Genomic DNA, 22,171 nt, shown 5'->3' on the forward strand with positions numbered 1-22,171 from the left:
ATTTCTTAATTTTTATTATGGCCATCCTAATGGGTATAAAGTGGTATCTCATGGTATTTTTTTTATTATAGTTGGCAACAATATTATATTAGTTAGAGGTGTACAACACAGTGATTTGACATTTCTCTATTGTACGATGTGATCACCCTACTAAGTCTAGTAACCATCTGTCACCATCACACTACTATTGACTATATTCCCCTTGGAATCTTTCCATTGCTATCCAATCTAGTAGGATGAAAGGGAAGTTATTTGAACTTAGTTGAGTTTGCCTTAAACCAGGGACTCTAAACCTTATTTTGGTTATACACACACAATTTTACCATTTCAGAGGGTTTCCAGAGACTCTGAAATATATTCATATACCCTAGTTAAGAATTCCTACCATAAATTGGGTCCCATCTTTATAGAATCATCAAATGAGTGAACCTGTACGTGCTACTGTGTTACCTTATCAAACTGAGCTACAGGTTACCAATTAATGCAAAGTCTGTTATTGAGTTTATTATAGTTTCAGAATTTGCTATTTGCATAATCTTTCACCCCATTACCTGAGGCTTTGGAGCAGTTGGCTGAGCAACAGAATGGTTGTTGCTAAGGATATCGGTGAGATGGGCTATGTACACAGCAGGTACTATGTACAATCCTCTCTTCAGACAACAGGGGACCAAATGTTTCTCACCAAATTCAACAAGTTTTAAGATGACATCTGTTGGGATATTTAGCTCATGTATGTTATTTTTAGTGAAATTCACATTGGTGTTTAAATGTCAGAAATGGGTTTTTAAAGACAATTTTCTATTATAAGCATCCTTTTTATATTTTCTGTCTGAGAGAAGTGGACTACTTGCTGTGCCAACTGTTCTGGAGCAGTGGTGTAGTGATACATTTTAGGGATTTTTTAAAAATATCATGGTATTTCTCCCATTTTAATGTATCTACAGTTGACAAACGTGAAAAATAACTAATTTCCAAATCAAAGGCCTCTACTAGAAACATTCAAATTAAAAATCAAGAAGTACAGCATAGAGTAAATAGAGTCAATAATGTTGCAAGCCCTATGTATGGTGACAGATGAGGACTAGACTTATGGGAGGATTACTGTATAAATTATATAAATACCTAACCACTGTGCAGTACACCTGAAACTAATATAAAATAACCTTGAATGTCAACTGTAACTGAAAAATAATTTTAAAAAATAAGTAAAATTGGAAATAATATCAAGTATTTGAATTTACTTCTTGGCCATAAGACCCAGCTGCCCTTCCTCCCACAACTCAGCAAAACTACCACCAATTCCTTTCCAGAGCATTCATGGATAGACCGTACTTAGGTCTCCCTTGTCAGCATCCAGATATCACTGGTTCAATCTAAGTCATTTCATGTTACAGTTCCAGTTGCAGGAAATGTCCCCACCATCTTCTTCACTGCATTACAGTTGGCAAGGCACCTACCAGAAATACAGGGTAGAAAATGAGACATGAAGACCATAATGGCTTGACAGAAGAGCTATGCATACATACATCCTGGGTCTGCCAATTCAGTGAGGATATTAAGGAAATGTAAAATTCCAGGATGAGTTATTTTTTCATCCTCTCCAACTTACCAGCATGTACAGTACCGGGAAGTAAAGAGTAGAGGAAGGCAACAACAAAAATGAAAGCCACATAAACAAGAACTCCCTAGAACTAAAAACAAACTCAACAAAATGTAAACTATAGTGGGCCAAAGAACTGACTCCCATTTCAGTTTTATTTGTGGCTACAAGCAATCTACAAACCAAGAGGCTCAGAAATTAGGGAACAGTTTCAGTGCACTTAGGGATCAACAATTTGTATAAAGAATATTATTAAAATATTTTCCAAGAGTTGTGTGTACTTCATTGTTGAATTCGGTGCCAACAGTCAAGAAGTAAGCAAATAAAATAAATAAGCCTGAAGTATTTCCTTTTTACTACACGCACTTCCAAAAGTTATAAAGCATCTTTAACACAATTTTCTCTGTTACTTCTCAAGTGAATTACTAACACTGGTACAAAGTCAAAACATAACTGTACTATTACAAAAGAAAATTAATTTTCCCTCAATAACTTAGTCTGTTCCAAAGTATTTCTGTCCAAAATGTGTAGGTGCAACAGGATGGAGTTCAGTAGTTAAAATTGTGATCTCTGGAAACTCTTGAATGATTGATTTGGCACCTTCAAAAAAAGAAGAGGAAGAAAATTATAGTCATTGCGGGATTTTTTTGGTAACAGTAATTGGAGTTCAAGAATTTTATAGTCAGTCACTAGACTCCAAATTGACAGAGGACAGAGGGCAATGACCTTTGGATACCTAGTCAGACTTGGTTAATCTCTTCTTAGTTTTTTTATTTTTTAGTTATTTATTTTTAAGCTGAGCCATCCTGCTACCTATTAGCAGCTTAGCGGCAGCTCAGTTTGGGCCAGGCATCAAACCGCTATTGCTCAGAGCTCAAACTCTTGAGCGAGCTCTTAACCAACTGAGCCACTCAGCCGGCCCTTCTTAGTTTTTTTAATGTCTAACATCTGAAAAGCTCTGATAGTAGTCAGAGTATACTCCGCCCACTCACTAATAAATTCTTACAACCAAATTGTTTTATATCCCAGATTTGAAAAATATAATCAGTTACAGCAACTCTCCCCCTGAAGAGTCTCTTGTTTTGTTTTATTTTAAAGGCAGATGGAAAAGAGAGAATGTAGTTCTTTTTGAAAATAGGATCATACGTAAGATGATGGTTTCTCAACTGGAACACAGGTGCAGGGACTTCTTGGAATATATATTTGTTTAACTATTTCCTTATTGTAAGACATTTACATATGTTTGAATTTTTCTTACTCTAAATATAACTCTACAATGACTATCCTAAAAGCTAAATTTCTATATGTACCTATGATTATTTTATTAGGATAATTGCACAGTTGTCCTAGATTGTGTGGCCAAGAAGTGGGGTCTGAAATTCGGCTTATCTTCCTCAGGAAATGGTGAACACTCAGTTCTATCACCAGGCTGTTTGAGCAGAAATCTAACTTAAGAAACTTCTGCTCTTTTTTGTTTATTATTAGTTTCAGGTGTGCAAAACAATGTAATAGTTACACATTTACACCCCTCATAAAGTGATAACCCCCCTTCCCCAATCTACTACCCCTAAGAAACTTCTGCTCTTTGCTTCACAGTGTGAAGCTTACTTCAGTAAGACCCCAGGGCTGGCTAGAACCTCATGTTTCTTGCTGTTTGCAGAAATAGGGACCTTTGGGCCATTTCAGGCTCCACCCAAACATGGCCACCAGGAAAACAATGGCAACCTCCTTCCTTGAGGTTACTTCATACTCTCCCATTTGAATGTGAACATTAGAATCATATAAAATACTATCACTAAGCTTAGAGATGAGAAACACAAGTTATAACTCCCCAAATTTGCTTTAGATTTAATGTGGAAGCAAATAAGCTTTCCCTCAGGATGAGAGGATGGACAGATGGACATGCAGGGAGCCTCAGGCAGCACTTACCATGAGGTGTGGAGAACAGACTGAGAACGATGATAACACTGGGCTGAACTCCATGTTCTATAAGAACCTTCACAGCTTCAATCACAGTGTTTCCAGTGCCTGAAACCAAACGCATTGCCAACTTAACATTTATCTCAAAATGTCTTCAATGTTTCTCCAAAGGAAAGGCAGTTTAGTATCTAGATTAAGACACTACTCGGCAAAGCTTCATTGGAAGAAGGTACTTGTTCTTCACCAATGGTGTTATTTTCAATAATGAACATGGCACACACAATTTTCAGTTTTCTAATGCACAACAAGCCCTAAATTCATTCAGTATGAATTTAACACCCACTAAATCAAATTTAACACTCACCCTCAATCCCTAACCCCAGGAGACCATGCCATGTGTGATCTGAGTAAGTTGAGGAAACCAAATAAGACAAAAAAAATTTCATCCAGAGGAGATGAATCCTTGAGATAATCATGGCTATGCTCGCTGGGCTAGACAAGGGACACATTTCAATCTATGTTCTGTGTCTCACTCAATCCTTTGCTTCAATGTATTCATTTTAAGAAAGAAGCTCTTTGGTGCTAATACAGTTTGACTCTTATCACACAGTAAAATTCTCCAGTGAACTGTCCAGGGCAAATCTAAATCCAACAGAGAAAAACACATTTAGAAGTAGTTTTTGCCTTTATACAAAGGCAAGTTTTAAGTGGAATTTAAACCCTAACCAAAGGTTACAGATCCAACTCAAGCCACTCACTGAGAATCGGATACATCAGAAGGACTTTTCTCCTGTAAATGTCTGGGGGGAACTTGGCATAATATACTTTGGCTCTTTGTGTCTCCTCATCACTCTGAATCAGGATTTTTCCAATCCGTATGGATCGGCAGCAGTCTCGTAAACCTTGTTCCATAGCCTCACCTTGAAGAAGGAAATAAAAAAGAAGGAAAAAAGGGTTACAGAGAGATGGACACTGTCAAGATGGAAGCAAGTCTTCTTGAGGTAACAGCTTTACTTCTGATATGCTCATATTTTATACTTAGTGCAGGTCAATGAAATTAGGATAAGCTGTCATACTTCCATGATTACAGGAAATAAAGTGTTTTGTTAAGCTGCTCCCTGAGTTTTTCCAATATCATTGAACATTTTACTCGTATTATTTTAAGGGAGCCTTTAAAACACCTAAACTTATTACTTTCATCCGAAAAACCATAAAAGGTGTATGTAAGAATGGGGCTACAGACCAAAGGATCTCCTTTTAGATCAAGATGGCATCAGGAATCATCACTTAGCCTCAGCAATGACTTCAGTGGCAGAGGTTTTGCTGGCAAATAGTGAAAAAATAGTGTATTATTCCCTCTCCCCCCAGAGAACCACAACCAACAATACCCTGCCTTCCTGCCCCGCACCTTGGGTTTCTGAACATGGAGCTATTTTTTAGTGTGAATTCTTTTTTTTTAACATTTTATTGGGGAATCAGGGGAAGGGGAACAGACAAGTTGCTGTCCTTTTTTATTCTTCAGTCTAGTTGTGGAGGACGTTGCTTCACTGGCCCAAGTTGGCACCATCATTGCACTCTTCCCGGGCAAGGCAGATCAGTTGCCGGCTTCTGGACGGCCGCTCACCGTGGCTCCTGGCCGCTCACGCTGGCTGCTGGCTACACACGGTAGCCCTTGGCAACCCACTGCCACAGGGGCTGCAGCCTACGCTGTCGCCAGTGACTCACAGCAGCCCAGCTCCAGGCTGAGCTGTTGTTCAGCATCTTAGCTGTAGAGAGCAGTGTCACTGGCCCTCATATGTGGGATCCAAACCGGGGCCCTCTGGCGTCCCAAGCGAGTTCTTAACCATCGCGCCACTTGGCTGGCCCTGAGTGTGAATTCTTTTAACAAAGTATTTGTCAAAAGTCAATCATCCTCATACCACCTTCAAGCCATATAATTTCACTTATATGTGGGATATAAAATGGAAAGCAACAAAGGAACAAGACAAACAAACAAAAACTGATAGACACAGACAACAGTTTAGTGGTTACTAGAGGGTAAGGGGGGAGGGGATCAAATATATGGTGATGGAAGGAGAACTGACTCTGGGTGGTAAGCACACAATGCAATATACAGATGATGTGTTACAGAATTGTACACCTGAAATCTATGTAACTTTACTAACCATTGTCAACCCAATAAACTTTAATTAAGAAAAGAATTCTGCTTCTACTATTATTCACTTAATATTTTTTCTTTAAATTAACTGTTTTCATTTATATTTACTTTAAGAGGAAACCTTATATCACTACTGTAAACATAAAAAGTCTCTAATATATATATGAAATTTGACCAATAAGCACTTAAGGTTAAAAACAACCCATCTCTGTATCACTCCACAGTCATCTGGTGACACCAGGGGCGCCAGGATCATGCTGCTGCCTTTAGTGCAGGAACTGGACTGAAACAGAAGAGACTGTGCCTTAAAAGCCCATGCTCATGGTCTTTATCAGTTTCAAAAGGTCGAACACCATTGTCCTGAAAAACGTATCATTGTTTGAGAGCTAAATCCTTCTAATACAAAGGGACTTTAAAACTCCTATTTTACTTGAGGTATTCAATTATTCACACACAGACCTTCACAGCCAGAGGAAAAAAGGGAATGTTTATATGTTTTTAATAATAATTATCCATCTGTTTCCAGTGCAAGTAAGTGGGGCTTCCACTGTACCTTGGATCTTGTGCAAAAAAAGGAATTAATTAACTAAGTTGCTGAATGGAAATAATCATCCCCATGTAACAGGTACAGGTTCTAGTTACAGGCATATAATTTGGCTGCACTAAGGTTGGTTTAGAAGGGCCTTCAGTTGGACTCAAACATAAAAACATTTATAAGACCAGCCATTGGAAATACCTAAAGTTACTGACAGTTTACTGCTTTTGCCAATGTGGTCAGATACCCAGCGAATATAAAACTAGGCCACTAGGGCAGATGCACACAGGCCGGGATTCCAGGGTGGACAGCATAGGTGGTGAGATGTAAGCTAAGGCTACAGTGATGACAGACAAGATCACCTCTGCTGGCAAACAGCGAGTGTTTCCACACAGAGAGAAAATCACACATACGCAGACCTACCGCTTCTCATTATGCTGACCCCACAATTTCCCTTCTCAAATTTCACTCCTTCATACTTGTACCCTGTTGAGAAACAAAACCAAAGAATTTCTCTTTCATCATTGGAGCAACCTACTCATTTTATCAAGTGTCTGTGGCTTAAAGCAACCCTTGTCCAGACACACTGCATAATGTCTTAGGTTCTCTGGGAAAGTAATAAGAAGAGTCAATCTTTTCCATAGTTATTTCTTCATTCTTTATAAGAAATCTGTGGGCTTCATCGAGGGGGAATAGGGACACATGATAGTATGATATTCACAAACACAGCCCTCAAACTGAATTCAGAGCAGAATGCTATAAACCTCATCAGTTCAAACTGGCCCCACTGTGAGCCACAGCAGAGACCCTCCCCCTTCCGTCCCTTTCTATGACCCCCATTCTGCCTTAAAAAGCAGGCGAGGGACTGAAGTCATTACCAAGATATGTTCAACCCTTGTTCTCATCCTGAATTTGTATCAGTTATCATGCAGTAAGCTCAGCCCCCAATTTGCATAACAGCAGTCTTTGAATAGAACAGCTTCCATTATTTACTAAACAATTAAATCAGAATTTCAGATCCCTGAAATAGGGTTCTTGGCTGCTTTCTATTTGAGTAGAACAAAACACCATCTCCAATTCTCATTGTTTGTAGTTTTCTTTTTCTTTTTTACTTCTCATCCTTTTACCTGGAGTTTCAATGCCAAAACAGTCCACCCATTTGTTAACACCAGCAGCTTTCCCACAGAGGTACGATAAGCTGCCAGCAATTATTAACTCTGTTCCAAATGGGCCATCATCAAAGTTACAGCTGCATGCTGAAGACTATTTATTAACCTTTTCAGCAGTTATCAACCTGTGGGTCGTGACCCTTTTGGGGATTGAATGACCCTTTCAAAGGGGTCACCTAAGACCATCGGAAAACAAAAAGATATTTACATTACGATTCATAACAGTAGCAAAATTAGTTATAGAGGAGCAACAAAAATAATTTTATGGTTGGGGGTCACCACAACATGAGGAACTGTATTAAGGGGTCGCGGCATTAGGAAGGTTGAGAACCGCTGCTTTAACTTGAATTGACAAGCAAGCCATTAACAAAAAGTCAGCCACACAAATTTCTTCACTAAATGTTTACTAACTTGTTTAAAAGAGCAGTTCCACCTCGACTTGTCATTCTGCATATCGATTTACTCAGACTGCTTTCTTTCCATTTCCCCCCAGTTCTATCTCAGAATTTTTATGAGGAAAATATGAGGGTAACAGCCCTGGTTACCTGTTGGAGTGGTCACCATGCATTCTTTATATGGTAGCTGATTCAATCCCTCTTCCACAACAAGTCTGATCTAGAAAGTCAAAGAAAGAGGAAGTTCAAAATCTGCTAAGCAAAATTCAGTAACACGCTAGGCAAGGATGCAGAGAGAGAGATCCAAATGCCAGGCTGCTAGGTATCCAACCTTGGTTAGGCACATGAGTGCCAACCAAAGGTGCCAGTATGCCTTCTGATTCTCATTCAGTCAGTCCAGGCTCTGTTAAAAGAGATGCATGACTACAGCAAGAGACAAGAATCATGGCAGACACCCTTGGAAGTAATAAACTTCTGGTTTCTCTGGACATAGTGCCCAAGGTGCATGTGTCAACCTGTCTCAGTACCTTGAAATTGTTAAGTTACATTCTTCTTAACAAAGCCCACCATAATGCAAATAAAGTCTGAAACTTCTTAGGAAGAAATAAATGAGTGGATGTGGCTGAACCCATTTACTGAGCTTCGAGGTGGAACCAGTTGAGATGGGCCTTCTCAGCTAAAAAAAAAAGGCTCCTAGTGATCTCAATATGTAGTACAGAGGACAGGGTCCCTGAGATCTACTAGAAACAGCCTCTACAAACCACAGATGATATTCCTTAGGAGGGACACCTGGAGCCTACTAAAGTACAGGCAGTGTTGGGTCTGCAATGCGAATGTCTTCAATCAATATTACATTAGTGAATGAGAATGAGGAACAGCAGGGACAAAGGGCAGGCAGCTGTGCTAAATAGGCCAGCACTTCATCTGCCTGCAGCGCTAGAGAGAAAAGGGTCCAGGAACCTCAGGAATATTGCAGCGTGCCAGCACACTCACCTGTAACCTCCACCTTCTGTAGAGGATACTGTTTGTTTCTTTTTTTTAGCTGAGCCATCCTGCCACCTGTTGGCAGCTCAGTGGCTGCTCAGCTCGGGCCGGGAATCAAACCGCTGTTGCTCAGAGCTCAAACTCTTGAGCGAGCTCTTAACCAACTGAGCCACTCGGCTGGCAAGGTTACTGTTCCTTAAGAGCATATTGCAAGGGAAGAGGATCCTTTTCCTTGAAGAGCCTAGATCTCCCCCTAGGAGTCTAACACTCCTCTAAAGAGTCTTACCTCTTAAGATCTGAGTGCCAGGGAAACAAATCCTGATAAATTCAGGGTGGAACTGTCCACTCCAATGGGACCTTTGTGCTAGAAGAGACAGTGCACTAGAAACCCTCAGCACTGGAACCCTAAACAGCTCCAATCCCTCCACCCCCACCTCCCCAAAACAGGACCTTCACAGCAGGACCTTCACAGCCAACTGAAGAGAACAAAGGGGCCCAATTATCACCCCATCAGGTAAATTATACCCTGGGTCCTTATTATCTCATTTGTTGTTTTGTTTTTAGCTGAGCCATCCTGCCACCTGTTGGCAGCTCAGCAGCAGCTCAGTTCGGGCCAGGAATCAAACCGCTGTTGCTCAGAGCTCAAACTCTTGAGTGAGCTCTTAACCAACTGAGCCACTCGGCTGCCCTCCTTATTATCTCATTTGACTAAGATATAATAACTGCCCTTTCAGGCAAGCACTTTACAATAACCATGAACTTAACTCCTACTTTCTATAGAAAAAAGAAAGCGAAAGAAAGAGCAATCATTTTCTACCAGTGAACAAGACCTCTGTTTTCCCCACCGCAGCCATTGACACAAATTCCTTCCTCCTTGAACCTTTTCCTTTGGTTCAGGGGTCGGCAAACTTTTGAGATGGAAGAGCCGCCAGGGGACAGCAAACTGCGGCTCACGAGCCACATGAGGCTCTTTGGGTACGTACATGTGGCTCTGAAGTAAAATTGAGAATGAAAATAAAACTATCATAGTTTCACTTACAAAATTTTTAAAGGATCTTATTCACATAACTGTAATTATGTAAAAATATATTTATGGCTCTCGAATAATTTTTAAATTGTTGTGAGGGACAGGATTGGCTCTTCCAGGGGTCTGCAAACTTTTGAGATGGAACATACCCAAAGAGCTGCATGTGGCTCATGAGCCGCAGTTTGCCAAACCCTGCTTTGGTTTGATAATGACATATATCAATGACAGAATGAGCCATCAATCCAGGAAGGTCAACTACATTTGTCTTGATGCAATCCAAGTTATGGCTGCCCTTACAAACTCAAATAATTGTAAATAGAAGTGGCCTCTGAAGTAAGAATATTTCAAACCAAAAGTAGAACAGGAGTTGTCTACACTCTTTTGAAATAAAGATTTTCCATAGGGAAAATCTAAATGAAAGTTAATAAGCCACTGTTCTCTGTTTCCCAAACTAAATACTGAATTTTGATTGTAAACTCCGCGAGATGGGACCAAGTCTGTACTGTTCACTGCTGTATGTCCTCCATCGGCAACACATCCTAGCACAGCACCTGACTTATAGGAGTCCAATGTCTATTTGATGATTGGATGAATGCTAATAAGCACAGCATTCCAAGCATGAGCACACTTACATATAAACCCAAGAAGGAAACACAGTGCTTACCCTGAAGACAACCCAATTTGGCCTGAGATCCTCTCAGATCACACTAGCTAAACAGAATTGAGCGTGGTCAATTCTTAACAGAAAGTCCTTGAGGAAAGCATAGACAGTCCAACCTAATATTTCACATGTGAAGATAGTGCAGAACACAAGAGGCAAAATAAATACCCCATGTAAAGTACAAGTGAGTTAGGTTCTGTGCATTACATGAATATCATATGGTAGCTTTGAGGTCTCCTTACATCCTTGGTTTTCCTTTAATGTACTTCACTGCCCTCAGATGAGGTATTAAGGGTTACTCATGACTAGGTTACTTACAAGGTCCATTTGAGAGGCAGTGGCACCTGAGAACCACAGAGAATGAGTTCATGGGCAATACTTTGAGGTGAAGGTGATTGATAGAGCTTTAATACAACAGTAGAAACAATACTTCAGAAGTGTAGCAATATGATGCTTACTTGGTACAATCTCTCTCACCCCCAGAATGCTCTAGACCAGGGGTTTGCAAACTGCGACTCACGAGCCACATGTGGCTCTTTGGGTACGTTCTGTCTCAAAGCTTTACCGACCCCTGGAAGAGCCAATCCTGTCCCTCACAACAATTTAAAAATTATTCGAGAGCCATAAATATATTTTTACATAATTACAGTTATGTGAATAAGATCCTTTAAAAATTTTGTAAGTGAAACTATGATAGTTTTATTTTCATTCTCAATTTTACTTCAGAGCCACATGTATGTACCCAAAGAGCCACATGTGGCTCGTGAGCCACAGTTTGCTGACCCCTGGCGGCTCTTCCATCTCAAAAGTTTGCCAACCCCTGCTCTAGACCAAAAAAGCCCCTCAGCCTACTATGATTATATTGCTAGGAACAATAATGAAATAAAAGTGGAAAGCTTCCACCTACCAAACGATCCGCAGAAAACATGAAGTCCCCTCTACTGGCTGTCCTAAAAAAAAAGTAGTATAAGTTTTAATGTAGATTAGAGCTTTAAGATAAAATATTACTTAACACACATAGTAACACTGATAGTAACACCTATTACATACTAAAAACTTAAAAGGTGACATGTACAGACTATTACATGGAAAGATATTTTTTACTAGGATACAGGAACTTAAATGGAATGGCTTAATAAATAAATATATATATACATATATATATATATATATATATATATATATATATATATATATATATATATATATATATATATATATATATATATATATATTTAGCATTTTTGGGATCGATTTTATTTGGGCTTCTCACAGTGGTTAGAGCCACTCTGTCTTCAGAACAATCACAGCACAGGAAATGTGTCACTGAGACTGCCCAGAAAAGTCTGACCAGCTGAATCTTATTGCTTAAAAAACACATATTCACAATAACTGACAAATGGAGATGTGCCTCACATAGGAATGTATTAGCATTTGCAAATCTTCCGACTGTAGCACCAAACCCTCAACCAACCCCTTCCTTCTTTCACCTGGAAAACCTGACTCAATCAAATCCCCCTGGCCCTCTAACTGGTCCTTCGACTCCCCATTTCCATCTGTCTCCTTATAGGGTGGCCTCCTGTAGTAGAGGCCAGACTGTGACTGCTGGAATCACGCCCAGCTCCACCAGTTCCATCTTCTTCTTGTGCTGTTAAGGTAGGACGCTGCAGTGAACCTAACAGTTCACGCTCAGACCAGTTCCCCACTTGAACTGGGGAAGGAAACTTGAGAGGGCCAGAATTCATCCATTTGACCAGTTAACTCTAGAAGGATTCATTTTGGTAAAACTTGATCTCCTTGGAGACACTTCAGTAAGTTGTTTGGGATTTTTTTGTTTTAGATGGTGGAAGGGAAGGCTTCTGAGGGCTGCTAACGCACTCCCGCCCACTCTCGCCACACACCAGCTTGCTTGCATACACTGGGCCTCAGCAGAGGGAGGTAAGCCCTGTGGTGTCTGCCAAACCCTCCTGGCAATTCTGGGCACAGCCAACGTCTAGGCCCCAGCTAGTCCAAGCTTGTCACTGAAGATCCAATTAAGCTTCTGTCTGAAGTTCCACCTTCGTCTTCTGTCCCGAGTGGTTGTGGACACCCCCTGGGGGCTGATACTCAGGGCCAGGAGCAGCCGAGGGAAGCAGACAGGTTCAGAGCACGTTTCCATTTACAGGGAACAGAACACAGGCCTCCGAGTGTCCACAGAGCAATGTGCAAATTGCAGTGATGGGTAGAGTAAAACCTCTACTTCGAGCACAGCATTGCTGGCAGATACTGGGGACTGTGGTCAACAATGCTGCTGAGTACACACCCGAGTACACAGTCAGACATTTGTTTAGTAAACAGTAAGCGCGTAAAATTAATTACCTTGAGAGGGCCATATTTGCTCCAAACGTGTGGTTAATATGAGCAGAATGGCTGCCATTCAAAGTATATTCACAGGAAAACAGGGTCAGGGGCTCAACACACAATGGACAGACACACACAGGTTTATCTAAAAAGTCACTGTATACGGACTTCACTTGGTTCAACATGGATTTTGGTTTTGTGGACTCCAAACGCAGACACTCGTTCACCTCGCAGCCTTGGATTTGTCTATTTTTGTATACATATATATTTTTTCCTTTCTTACCATATCGTCAATGCCTAGTCTGAATATCATCGTTCAAGAGTGCGGAAGGAACCAGACTCTTCATATGAACAGGGCTGGGCAGGGAATGTTAATTTCGGCTATTTGCTTTCTCCATGCAGATTCCTATCAAAGCTCAACTGGTTATCTGAAGCCAAACTACAGTAATGAGGATCCTGTGGTCCTTCTGGACGGCTGCCTGCACCCGCCTACCTGAACCACCTGGATTCGTTACATAGGCTACAATTAGTTACCCCACTCACAGGGATGGGGGACAGGGAAAGGGAATGAAAGCACAGATAACCAAGGAATTTCTTCTAAGTGGTCGGTTTAAAAAAGGAAAAAAAATCTTATTCAGGATCAAGAGAAAATACTGTGGGAGAGCCAGGCAGTGGGGCTGCCCTCCCTCAGGACCCACAGCCTTCTCATTTGTTCATAGAGAACAGTGAGACACGAAGGCCTGCAGACTGTGTGCTTGGGATGGGGGAGGGCCCTGGTCACCTGCGGGCACAGACCAAAGGGCAGAGATGCAGACAGCTGCACCTCTGGCCACCACTACAGCCCAGGGCCTGCTGTGCACCCACAGAAGTGCCAGGGGCAGCCCTCACCCGCCGGTGCACAAAACACCTCTTCCTGCCTCCACTGCAGCCGGGCTCTTTGAAGGCCAACTTGGCAAAGGGCCACCAACTTCCCTTTTCCAGAACAGAATTATTGCCTGCCCACTGGCCATGTTCTTGTTTTTAGCTCGCTTTTGTTATTTTTATTTTTATTTTATTTTTAAAGAAAAACGAAAGAGACAACAGTAGAATCTTCTACACGTGAACCAGTCTGCAGCCGAGCAGAAGCTGCCGGGCAGGGCCCATCAAGGATTCACCGTGATGCATCGATCCCATCACCTGGAATTTGAGAGCACAAGCCCCCCACCAACCTACCGCACAACTGCCCGTCCGCTCTCATCCGCCCCCAGTGTTAGCCCAATTCTGGCTCTGCAGACACCAGTGGCGAGGGGTGACAACCCCTGGGTCTCTGTGGGCTTCCTTCTTCACCCAGGGCCAAGACCTGCCACCTTTCCCAGACTGAGATTAACACCAAAAAATGTACTCCATCACCAAGAGTCACCCCAGGGCACAGTCTCAGCCCCCTTCTTTGGGGGTTCCTAAAACACACATCTCTCTGACCCAAGCAGGTAGTGAGATGTGACTGGAAAAGGGGAAAAAGGGAGATGGGGAAGGGGGGGACGGGGTCGGGTATGAGGAATGAGTCACAGAGCCAACTTCTTAGCCCTCCACAACACTGTGCTTCTGTGGCGGGAGAGAGGCATCCATACCCCAAGTACCTGGAGATATAGGAAAATGCAGGAGCAGAGGAGGACGAAAAGAAAAAGAAAAAGAAAAAAGAACCAAGTGGCTGTGCCACTTTCTCTGAAAGTCACTTAATGCTTCTCTTGTGGTTCTCCCCTACCCTGGTTGCTTTGCCAAGTTCCCAGGTACAAGCAGGGCCTGCTCTAGCTGGGGGAGCTGCTGCTCTGGGGTTTTGGGGAGTCCTGCTCATTGATGGTGTTCAGCAGCAGGCACGCGGGAGGCCGTGGCAGGTGGGGGTGCCCAGGCTCTCGGGGCTGCTCCCCGGAGGGCTGGCAGAGCCCTTCCTCCTCGTCGCCAGGGGGCTGCACAGGGCAGCTGTCACAGAAGTCCAGGGGCCCATCCAGAGCATCGTCAATGAGCGCGTTGAACTCTTTGAGGTTGTCGTCGTGGTGGCCCCGGTTGCACACACACACTTCAATGCCCGAGTCACCCGTGAAGTGGCGATGTCTGCCAGGCATCTTGTCCTTACTGTCAGGGAGGGCACTGCCCGGCTCGCAGCTGTAATCTTTCAGCAGCTCCTCCTTACATTCGGAATCCTTGTCCAGGAAGGCCCCAGGGGCCAGCTCCCCAAGGCCGGCCACAGAGCCACTGGGCTCCATTCCAGGGGCTTTGGTGGCTGCTGGGTTGGCTGGCATGTCGGAGGGCTCAGGGTCAGTGATGATGCTTGGAGGTCTCGTGCTGCTTCTGCTGGGCCCAGACAGGGGGCTGCTCTGCGTCCCCTGGGAGCCCCTGGTGGGATCGGCGCCTGGAGGGCTGCCACCCGCAGGGCCACACTGTGCAGGCAGCTGCTGCTGCCTTAGCTGGAAGGCACTGTATGGTGGGGGAGGAGTTGGAGGTCGGGTCGCCACTTTCTCATAAGGAGGTAGTAAACAGTTTGGCAAAAACCTGAAATAAAACGGCAGCGCTGAGTAATTGTGGGCTTCGCAGTAGGCGATCAGATTGATTTCATGTTGCCACTGCTGGGCCTGAAGGCGGTGCTTGGCTTGTCAGCGGTGGCAGACGCAGCAGCAGCTCAGGATGATGATGGTGGTCCACACCAGCCAGAACCACCAGAGTTCATAGTAGTAGTTGCAGCACTGAGACTGTTCACAGCAGTGTCCTGTGTCACACATGTAGCTTTGATTGTTAGTACCCCCACAGGTTTCCTTATCCTGCGGGGGTTCAGCCCTGGCTGACAGGGGGCTGGGCAGCGCCTGGAGGAGCAGGAGCACCATGCCACCCAGGAGCCTTCTTCTCTCCATCCCCCTCCTGCTCCTGCTCCTCCTCTTCCCTCTTCTTAATAAATATTATTGAAAACACTTATTCGATATCAACATTAGAGACAGAAACTGGAAAGATCAGTCTCCCACCGAGCTCTAAAACCCATATTACCAAGATAAATAACACATCACATTTTTGGAATCCTATTTGGATAATAGTACAAATAAATGCTATACTTTTGCCACTGCTTTCAAGAACGCATAACCTAATTTCTGACCTCTTTCTCTATTGATTGACAATTTGTTCCTTTTGCCTGTTTTTCAATCAAATATTTTGTTCCCTAGATCTTTCTGCCATTTTCTTGTGTTTGTTTTTCTGGTCAATATTTTCATATCCTGAGGTACCCAAGTAATAATACTCCCGGTTTGCTCAAGCTGTTAACCAACCAAAAAGGGAATGTTAAAAGGCTGACTTTGGGCTGGCCGAGTGGCGCATTGGTTAGGAGTTGGCTTGGGACGCCAGCTCTGAGCAGCAGGGCCCCGGCTCAGATCCCACATGAGGGCCAGTGACACTGCGCCCTCTACAGCTAAGATGGTGAACAACAGCTCGACCTGGAGCTGGGCTGCCGTGAGTCCCCGGCAACGGCGTAGGCTGCAGTGGGGCTGGCCAGGAGTAGGTGTGATCTTTCGTGAGCTGCCGTGAGCCGCCATGAGCGGCTGTCCAATGGCCGGTGAGCAACTGTCTCACCCGGGAAGAGCGCAATGATAATACCAACATGGGCCAGTGAAGTGACGTCCTCCACAACTAGACTGAAGAACAAAAGGACAGCAACTTGTCTGTTCCCCTTTCCCGATTCTCCAGTGCTGTTCCCCTCCCTCAATTCCCTAATAAAATCTTTAAAAGAAAAAAAGGCTGAATTTTTTTCTGTACATAAAAGTCTAGTATTGTTCCTCCTCCTTCTCCCATACAAGTTGAATGATTAGACTAAACAGACTGATTTACAGTTTATGTACTTCAAAATCTCCATCTGCCTATGCATAGCATACCTAAAATGCTCCCCCACAGAGCATCAAAATGGCATATGCAAGGTTTCTTAGAGTATCCACAGTTTTATCATATTATGGCTATTAATGAAGCCGACAGCAAACCCTCACAGCTTAGATATGTTAGAATTTAGATTTTAGTTAAAATGATTAAATTGGCCCTTCTTAAGAGTCATTGCTATGCTGGAATGTAGTCCTATCCTGGGGCCTGTAGGCCTGCCTGTAAAGCAGGTTTCAGAAGGTCCACTCTGCTTGAGATAACACAAGAATGTAGCCTGCGAAACATCAAATATATGGTTTTGTTCTCTTCTTTCTGTTATTAAGATAACATCACTGACTCACAACCCCAACATGTCTTACAGAACTCTCTTTCTGTTCAAAACCACCTTTCTGCAGTCACGTACGCCTGGACAAGATGCCACCAAGAGCTGAATCATGCAGATTGCTAGAGCTTGCATAAGAACTGACCAGTCAACACAGCCCATGAACCTGGACCCCCTTACTCGTGATTACTCATGATTTCTGCCCCTAAAAGCCCCAAATTGTAAGTCCTTGGGGAGTTTGGGCTTGAAGCGATCTAGCTTCCTATGTTCCTTGCACTGTGCTCTGCAAATAAAGCAACCCTAATTTCTCCACCACAAAACTTGGTGTTCAGTGTTTGGCACTGCTGTGCACCATGGGGAGTAACTTTCTTCCTGTTCAGTTCCATTAACTTTCTAAAATATGGACCATAATTGAGCAATACCAACAATATAAGTCTGTATTTTTTATATATAAATATTCCCCAGACTCGGAAATATCTATCCACACACACCTACATACACAGAGAGCCCATTTCAAATAGGCTCTATTTTATGTACTGTGGTTTTAAAATGAAACTACACTATTACACTAGCACCCTTCATTTCTATAATTAATCTTTACAACATGCATGTTAAGGAAGAAAAAGTCAGTGAACTACAAAAAAAAATTACTGAAGCATACTGCCCTGTTTGCTAGACCTGTACAAAGTTGTCTAGGCAACCAGAACACAGTTTTTCAATAAAGAAAAAAAGTCTCGGTTTGTCTTAAAGAAATGCCCAGTAACATATGTTGGGAACACATTTATAATATTCGTTTTTAATTTCTGAAGTTACACATAAATTTATTACATAGAAAAGTTATATTAGGTTAAGTGATCAGAGTTAACCAGATCTGTAATTTTGTTTTACAGACACTTGAACACCTTTCACAGTCTCCCCCAAAATATCAGCTTCAGCTAACTTTTGCATAATAAGTACCTGCTCTACTTTCCAAAAAAGGGACACACTATGAGAACCTAATATGAACTCTCATCTCTTGAGAGCTGCTATTTGACAATTAAAGCTGTCCCTGCTCTAAGTCATCCCACTGCAAACAATAATTACTAACGTTGGTCCTGCTGTTTTAGACACGTTGAGACCCATACTGTTTACTTTAAGTCGATTTAGAAATTAAAGTACAGCTAGAATCCAATGTTCTCGATCTTGCCTACATTATATATTAATAGTTACAACATGCAGTCCTGCTGGCTGGAACCTTTTCCCCATGTCAGTCAATTCAGAAAGCGATCCCTTCACTAGGTAAACACTAAGTACTCCAATGTCTTCTATTATCAGACAGGTCCTTAGTGCACATGCATGAGGCCACATCAAACAGACAGGAGCATAAGCCCCGACCCGAGGAAGGCTTGTGTAGGGCACCAATGGTAAGTTATGGAAGGGGCGGTCACTTCATCATATCCTGTCTCATTTGTGTGAGGGCTGCCGATATTTGAAGGAAAAAGCAACACAGGCCTCTGTTAAGAGATTTGATGAACAGAAACAAAACTAAAACACTGTCTCCAGCCTAAATAACTAAGCATCAATTAGTTATGAAAGATTGTACTAAGACTTTCCATATTATTTCATAGCAGGACAAAAATGATCTGGAATCTCTCAGGGTTTTAAAGTTGTTAGAATATGAGTTGTGTGTACAGTTTAACTCCTTTTATTGTCTCTTGAAAGCTCAAGAAAGCAGCATCTACGGATGCAATCCGAAGCATGTACAAATCCACACATGAAGGCTTGAAGTGCCTTAAAGGCACATCGCTGTTCACCGTATAACAGATGTTCACAGACAGTCAACTATTGTGTTTTAGCCTCCCAGGAGCTCCATGACATACTATCAATAGCTTCATTTTACAAATGCAAAGTTGATTGTGGTGATGCTTGCACAGCCATGAACATACTTAAGAACCAATGAATCATACACTTTCAACTGTGGATTATTGTATGTGAATTATCATAGTAGAGAGGTTATTTAAAAAGACTGTTAAAAATGCACATACAAATAACTTTTCCCAGATAATTTCTGAAGCCCATCTACAGGAGCAGTGGGGTCCAAGACTCAAGGTCAGTAACTCCTGCTCCACAGAAACAAGAATCATCATCCTATTTTCTTTGTTTTACAGGTAAGTTTTATTTCAGCTTCCTAACTACCAAGCCTACGCCGCCTACATTTTAAGATCACTTCATTAGATCATATGAGTGCAGTGGTTTTCAATATGGGTTCACTAAAAACATTTACACAGTACAGTTTCATCAGTACAATTTTTAAGAGCTTCAGAAAAGAACCTGTAGTAATTGAGTGTCTAGAATTTGCAAGGCATGGCTGCAATTCGAAAATGTAAAAGATACGTTTGTCCTCAAGGAGGTTAAAATCTGATAGGTGAGATAAGATTGATAGGTAAATACCAATATACGAAATAAAAGGTGAATATTGCATTAAAAAGGCCAGGAAAGATTGGCACAGGAAGAATGACTAGGGAAACCTTCTTGGCAGAGGTGGACATTTAATGTTGAATTTGACCTTGAAGAATACGTAGGAATTGAACATGCAGAGGAGTAAGGACAATTCTAGATGAGAGCAGAAGCAAGGATGTTTGAAATTAGTTCCAGGGAACCATGAAGAGGAGCCTCAATGTGAAGCTAAGGATTCTTGACTTTATTCAGTAGATTGCGAGAAGGTGCAGAAAGCTGCTGAAATAGGGCAGTTATCTAATCAAAGTGGAATATTCATCAGGTTGATTGTTTAGTAATGTGTGGATGTGAGCGAGGTAGGGGAACAAATCAGGAGAATAAGTGACTAATAAGATTTAGTGGGTGGCATCCTGACTCAATAAACATGTTAAACGGTGAAAGTACCCAGTGAAAAAGGAATTTTTGACATGCAGTAGCTACTCCTTTAAAGTGCTGCCAATATACAAGCCAGCTGTACATATCCCTTGAGAAACCTGGTCTACAACATGAGTTTTGAGAAATCAAAATAGCATTAAACAAGAAGTTTGAGCTACCTTAGCTTCTGGGGTTAGGAGGGGCGCCAAAGGCTCCTTTAGACTCCCTTTCCTGCATTAAGTATGCAGGAAGCAGTTGACGTTTTGTAAGTTTACAATAAAACAATCCTGATAAGAGTTGGATGATAAGCTTGCACGTGACCAAGTAAACCTAAACCCCAACACAGGAAGACCTTACAGAAAATGACAGATGTGTAATAGCGAACGCTAAAGGGCCAGATGGCCAGTTGAGCCCAAAAGAATTTTCTTGAAGTTGCTTTATTTTTATTTGTGAGCCTGAGGTGACTGGGGGATAGAGTAACCTTGGGTAGTAACCATTTGTGGGTTACGGCTTTACCACGTGGACAGGCACGCGACAGGTAACATAGGAACGTTTCCCTCCCTGGGATGTGTTAGGATTCCTCTGAGTTCAGAAGACACAGAGAGGAAGCAGGAGGGTACCTGGAAGTGTTCCTCCGCAACGCAAAGCACAGACGAGGAAAGAGGGCGGCAGGTCTGGGTCACGTGAGACGGCCCTTCAAAGAAAAGCCTTGCCCAGATCTCCACAGGCCAGTTTCTCAAAGCCAGGGAAATTACCCATTAGTCCCTTTACTTCTCATGACCGCCACCACCACCCCACCACCACCCCAGACACGCTCCACCTCCCTCCCTTCCCCCTTCCGCTCTCGGCTCACTTGTCCCGGATGATGGTCTGCAGCTCCCGGATCTGATCATTCATGGGCAGCAGCTTAAGCTGCGCCCCTATCTGCCCGGACAGTTCGCAGTCCCCTAGGAGGGAGTCTCCAGGCTGTGCGTCACAGTTGCTCCTGCCACCGCTGCTGTCTGAGTTGAGGCTGGCATTGCTGCAGGCCTGAGACTCCCCCTCCGCCGGGGCGCGGTCTCCTCCCGCATGATCCGGGATCACGTCGCCAGGTCGCGGCGGCTCGAGGCTTGAGACAGAGTTTACTTTTTGGTTGTGACAGGGCATGGAGTCCGGACACAGTAACTCCGTGGCCATACACCGGACGCGTGGCTGTTCCTGCAGGTACCGACTCCTAAAGGATAAAGGAGAGAAGAGGCCGATGCTCACGTGCTCTGCCGGTTGCCCCCGCCCCCTCAGAACCTCAACGCTTGGCTGCCCAGTCACCCCCAGGCCTCCTAAGTTTCCCTTTGGCCCCGCCTACGAGGCGCATAGACTGCCTAGACACCCTATTGGCTTCTGCCACTGCCACTCTGCTGCACACTGCGTGTTAACCCTTGCAGTCAGCCCACCTGCGTGGGTTCCCACGCCTAGTCTTGGCAGATCTGTTGAGACTAGGGATGCTTCCGTGACACCCTAGGGATTCTGCACGCGGAATTTAGCGTGGCCATTAGACCTAGGAAAAGCTAGAGGTGGAGGGTGATAAAATGATTACACCCACAAGGCCCCTGTGTTCACACTTTGTGTCTTTGCAGACACATTATACTTCAGTAACTGCACCTTCAGTTAGCTTGTCTGTGTAACCAAAAGATCAAATAAAATATGCTCAGCAGCCTGCCCAGGAGTCTGCCGTCTACTAGACGGTTCTACAATCTGCAGCTTCCTAAGCTCATACACTTGCCTACCTCACTCACTTTTTACTTCTATAACTAGATACCATAGACTGGATGCTTTAAAATCAGATATCTATTTTACACAGCTCTTCAGGCTGAAAGTCCAAGATCACGACGCTAGCATGTCGCTTCTTTTTTTGTTCTTATCAAGTATTCAAATCAAAGCTGCGGTTTAGGTGCCTGTTCCACCACCATCTTTTGCACCGCCTGTATTGTATTTCTTGACTTCCTCTAGGCTAATAAACTTCATCATCCTACTGTTACCAGCCAACCTAGCTGCACCCCCACCACTGAGAAACTTTTAAGTGTTCTTTCCTATGTAAATGGTAAGTCTCCTCCCTAGTTTCTTAGTTTCTTAGCCCCTGGCTTTGATTATTACACTTCTAACCAGTTTGTGTGAATCCTAGGCTAAAGATTGCTCCTAGCCTGAATCCTAGAATTCTCCTATCCCCCTGCTTCTTGATTGCTTTGTAAATCAGTTTCTAAATCCTAACAGTAGATTGTTCATAGAAATCTACTACCCCTGCTTCAGATAACTACTTGGAAGCCTGTGACTTCCTAATACCCCCAGGCC

General features: G+C 43.1%; 1 protein-coding gene and 1 pseudogene across 2 annotated transcripts; both read right to left on the bottom strand.

Moving 5' to 3' along the window:
• Window positions 1-1,714: 1,714 nt before the first annotated feature.
• Window positions 1,715-21,159, bottom strand: UPRT (uracil phosphoribosyltransferase homolog). Of its 2 annotated transcripts, XM_019630791.1 has the most exons (7): window positions 20,700-21,157; window positions 11,357-11,399; window positions 7,928-7,997; window positions 6,637-6,699; window positions 4,279-4,440; window positions 3,530-3,628; window positions 1,715-2,200 (listed from the first exon to the last, which is right to left on the bottom strand). In XM_019630791.1, exons 1-7 carry the CDS (start codon window positions 21,020-21,022, stop codon window positions 2,094-2,096), a joined length of 867 nt encoding a protein of 288 aa, XP_019486336.1. In that variant the 5' UTR covers window positions 21,023-21,157; the 3' UTR covers window positions 1,715-2,093. The 2 variants fall into 2 exon arrangements, with proteins under 2 accessions (XP_019486336.1, XP_019486337.1); XM_019630792.1 differs by lacking the exon at window positions 6,637-6,699 and having other exon boundaries at window positions 20,700-21,159.
• On the bottom strand, window positions 13,850-15,679 carry LOC109375412 (WW domain binding protein 1-like pseudogene; annotated as a pseudogene).
• Window positions 21,160-22,171: the final 1,012 nt, after the last annotated feature.

Source organism: Hipposideros armiger, unplaced genomic scaffold (genome assembly GCF_001890085.2).
Source record: "Hipposideros armiger isolate ML-2016 unplaced genomic scaffold, ASM189008v1 scaffold_944, whole genome shotgun sequence".
Taxonomy (NCBI): domain Eukaryota; kingdom Metazoa; phylum Chordata; class Mammalia; order Chiroptera; family Hipposideridae; genus Hipposideros; species Hipposideros armiger.

Excerpts from the sequence above, each read along its gene's own strand:
- UPRT (XM_019630791.1), bottom strand. The coding sequence starts at position 21,022 with ATGGCCACGGAGTTACTGTGTCCGGACTCCATGCCCTGTCACAACCAA. Across the intron at positions 4,441-6,636 it reads GGTCAGCATAATGAGAAGCG|GTGAGGCTATGGAACAAGGT; the intron begins GTAGGTCTGCGT and ends TCCTTCTTCAAG. Across the intron at positions 3,629-4,278 it reads TCTGATGTATCCGATTCTCA|GCACTGGAAACACTGTGATT; the intron begins GTGAGTGGCTTG and ends GTTTGGTTTCAG.